General features: G+C 65.4%; 2 protein-coding genes across 2 annotated transcripts; one reads left to right on the forward strand and one right to left on the reverse strand.

Moving 5' to 3' along the window:
* Nucleotides 1–10: 10 nt before the first annotated feature.
* LOC121363192 (delta(14)-sterol reductase TM7SF2-like) lies at nt 11–1,090 on the forward strand. Its single transcript, XM_041485330.1, has 3 exons — nt 11–209; nt 296–418; nt 604–1,090. Exons 1-3 carry the CDS (start codon nt 11–13, stop codon nt 756–758), a joined length of 477 nt encoding a protein of 158 aa, XP_041341264.1. The 3' UTR covers nt 759–1,090.
* A 27-nt stretch (nt 1,091–1,117) lies between these two features.
* Nucleotides 1,118–3,025, reverse strand: ZNHIT2 (zinc finger HIT-type containing 2). The gene has a single exon (XM_041485319.1). The coding sequence runs from the start codon at nt 3,003–3,005 to the stop codon at nt 1,821–1,823; it is 1,185 nt and encodes a 394-aa protein (XP_041341253.1). The 5' UTR covers nt 3,006–3,025; the 3' UTR covers nt 1,118–1,820.
* Nucleotides 3,026–3,478: the final 453 nt, after the last annotated feature.

A 3,478-nucleotide genomic window follows, 5' to 3' on the forward strand; every position in this document is an offset into this window, starting at 1 on the left:
AATTGGGGGAATGGGGGTGGGGCGGGTTCAGGGGGAACTGGGGGGATTTGGGGGTGTCAGTGAGGAGCTCGAGGGGGTCTCGGGGCAGTTCGGGGGGGCCCAGACATCCCCCTCCTCTTCTCCCCCAGCCCTGGGCTTGTGGATCTTCCACGGTGCCACCACCCAGAGGAGCCTCTTCAGCCGCGACCCCCAAGACCCCCGCGTGGCCGGTGAGACCCCCAAAGGCCCGGGACACCCAAACGACCGAGGATCCCCAAATTTGGGACCCCTCCAAACTCCTGTTTCCCCCCCCCAGGTCTCCCCACGGTCCCCACAGCCACGGGGCAGGTGCTGCTGGCCGGGGGCTGGTGGGGGCTCGTGCGACGCCCCGATGACCTCGGGGAGCTGCTGATGGCCTTGGGCTGGACCCTTCCCTGTGGTGAGACCCCCCAAAACCCCGCCGGGGCGCCCCTCCATTCGCTGGGGTCCCCCCAAAACCCTGTGTCCCTCCCAGACACCTGAGCCCCCCAAAACCTTGTGTCCCTCCCGAGCCCCCAAAACCCTGCGTCCCTCCTGAGCCCCCCAGGCCTGTCCCCAGCCCCCTGAGCCCCGTGTCCCCCCCAGGCCTGTCCCCGGCCCTGCTGCTGCTCCTGGCGGGGGCCGCGCTCCGCGAGCTCCGAGCGCTGGTGGGGGAGCGACGGCAGCGGCGCCGCTTTGGGGGGGCCTGGGGGGGCCTGTGCCAGCGCGTCCCCCACCGCCTGCTGCCCCTCGTCTACTGAGGACTCCCCTGAGACCCCCCTGCGACCCACCAAGGGACCCCTTGGGACTCCCCACATTGCCTATGCAACCCTCTGGCCCCCCCATCTACTGAGGCACCTTCGGGACCCCCCAGCTCCCACCCCCACCATTTACTGACACTGCCGGGACCTCTCCAATGGACTGAGGGACCCCCAGCATCCCCCTGGGACCCCCCCAAGGTCACAGGGGCTTCCACAGCCCCATCGCTGTGGATCACTTGTAATAAAGTCTTGGGGTCTCCTTCTCGGGCTCTGTTAATGCCCGTGTTCATTAGTGCTCCCCTTCATTAACTAGTGTCCTCTTCGCTAATCAGTGCCTCCTTCATTAATAAAAGCCTGCATTCATCAGCACCCGCTTTTATTAACCCATGCCCCCACTCATTAATTAGCACAAGGAGCTTGTCTGGGGTCAGTTTACTCCTGGATGTTCTTTGGCCAGGGCATTAACAAGAAGGGTCTCTTGTTTCTTTGGCATCTGGTTGCTCCCATCCCTTATTGCACAGCTTTCCCCGGGCCACTCCGACCAGCCCTTCATCAGCTCACACCCTTAATTAATTCAGGATCTCTCCTAATGGAACCTCACCAGTCTTGAGTCCCTCTCCTTGGTGAGTGTCACTCCTGGGACTGCTTTGTGGGATGTCCTTTAGTCCCGGCCCTTAACGCGCGATTCTGGACCTGTTCCTTGATCTGGATCAGGTTCTCTCCTGAATCCGCTTCCCGGGGCTCTCATTAACCCCTCCCTTGATGAGTCCTGTTCCTTAGAGCGTCATTTCTGTTTTTGGGACCTTGGTTAGTCCCACTCCTTAATGAGCCAGGATCACTCAGTCCCATCGCTTAATGAGAGTCACTGCTGGCAGGGCTTTGCTGGACGTTCATTAGTCCTGTCCTTTAATGAGCAGCTTTCCCAGACCTGGTTCTCTGTAAGTTCATTAGTCCTGTCCCTTAACGAGCAGCTTTCCTGGACCTGGTTCTCTGGATGTTCATCAGTCCCATCCCTTAACCAGTGGATTCTCTCCCGGAGTGTTTCCTTGGCATCTGCCCATCTCAGTCCAGCTCCTCGATCAGCTGCCGACCCTGCACCCCCTTGTCAGCCGGGGGCGGCCGAGGACCCCCGAAAACCTCCTCGATCCCCTCCGTCACCACCCAGGGTGCCCGATCCGCCTGCCCCTCCCTGGGGGGTGGCCGGGGGCCTCCCCAGACCTTCTCCAGCCCCTCCCTGATTTCGGCCACCGCCGCCTCCTCCGCGGCCACCTCGGCGTGAACCCCCCACGCCTCCCGGGCGAGCTGGGCCAGCTCCTCGGTGGCCCCCCGGCTCCAGCTCAGCAGAAACCCGACCTTCCTGCGGGCCCCTCGGAAGCGGCTCCGCTCGGGGGGCGGCAGCGCCCGCGCCCCCGCCTTCAGCAGCCGCCACAGGTGCCACAAAGCCGCCGCCACGTCGGCGCCGGGGTTGCGACTATCGCGGCCCTCCAGCAGCTGCGCGACGGCCAGGAGCGCGCCGCTGTCGCCGAGCGGGCTCAGGGGCAGCCCCGCGGCTCGGGCGTCGCGCCGGGCGCTCAGCAGCGCCTCGGCCGTGCTGGCGAAGGGGCGGCGGTCGCGGAGCGCGGCCGAGGCGGCGATGGCGGCGTCCGGGAGTTCGGGGAGCAGCGTCTCGTCCCCGCCGTGCAGGCTCAGCGCGAAGGCGTAACCGAAGAGCGCGTTCGGCAGCTGGAACCGCACCAAGGGCGACGGCGGAGCGGCGCGGAGGGCGCTCAGCGGTGGCACCGAGGCCGGCACGGGCGGCGCGGGGCCGGGCCGACCTTCGCCGCTCTCCTCATCCTCCTCCACGGCCCCCGAGCCGTCCCCGAGCTCCTCCACTCGCCCCCGCCCGCGCCACCACCACGGCCGCCACTGCGGCAGCAGCGCCGCGGCCTCCCCGGAACTCAGCAGCCGCCGGAACCCGTCGCGCTCCGCCTCGCTGAGCTGCTCCCACAGCCCGCGACGTGTAGGCCGCGCTGGATCCCCGGGCTCGCGTAGATCGCGCAGCCCGGACAGCGCGGGGCCCCGGGGAGAATTGCGCTCATCGCGCAACGCCTCAAGAACCTGATCGCGGTAAAAGGCCTCGGCGCAGGGGCCGTGGGCGCGGTAGCAGCGCAGGGAGCAGAGGCGGCGGTGGCAGCGCGGGCACGTGTAGGGGGCCGCCGGAGCGCTGCAGAGCCCGCACGGAGCGGCCGCCGCCACCACCGCCGCCATCTCGGAGTCTGAGCCTGCGCTTCCGGCGCCGCCGAGGCAGGGCACGCCCCGCCGCGCCCCTCCGGGGCCATTGGCCAATCAGGGCTCGCAGTCCGGGCGTACTCACTCCTTGTCGCTTTCCGTCAAGCTCCGCCGCTCGGGTTTTTCCGTCTCTGCTCGGCTGCTTCAGCCGACCCATTCTATCCGCCATTCGGGCATCTCCGGTACCAGTCGGCTCTTTCCGCCGCGCCACCGAACCAGACTCTTTTCACTATAACCAGCTAATTAACGCTCCCTCTATTTAACGCCACATCGCAGAGCCTCCCGGGGCAGGTGATGCTCTAGGTTCGAGCTGAGGGGGAAGGACGGGTGGGACCCCAAGTTTCAAATTATCTAAAATTGCAGGAAAAGGGGATTCTTGATTAGAGTAAAAAAAAAAAAAAACAAAAAAAAAAAAAAAAAAAAAAAAAAAAAATTTTGAAAAAGGGGGCCCC

The sequence above is a fragment of the Pyrgilauda ruficollis genome, unplaced genomic scaffold, assembly GCF_017590135.1.
Source record: "Pyrgilauda ruficollis isolate IOZ18807 unplaced genomic scaffold, ASM1759013v1 scaffold1187, whole genome shotgun sequence".
Lineage (NCBI taxonomy): Eukaryota > Metazoa > Chordata > Aves > Passeriformes > Passeridae > Pyrgilauda > Pyrgilauda ruficollis.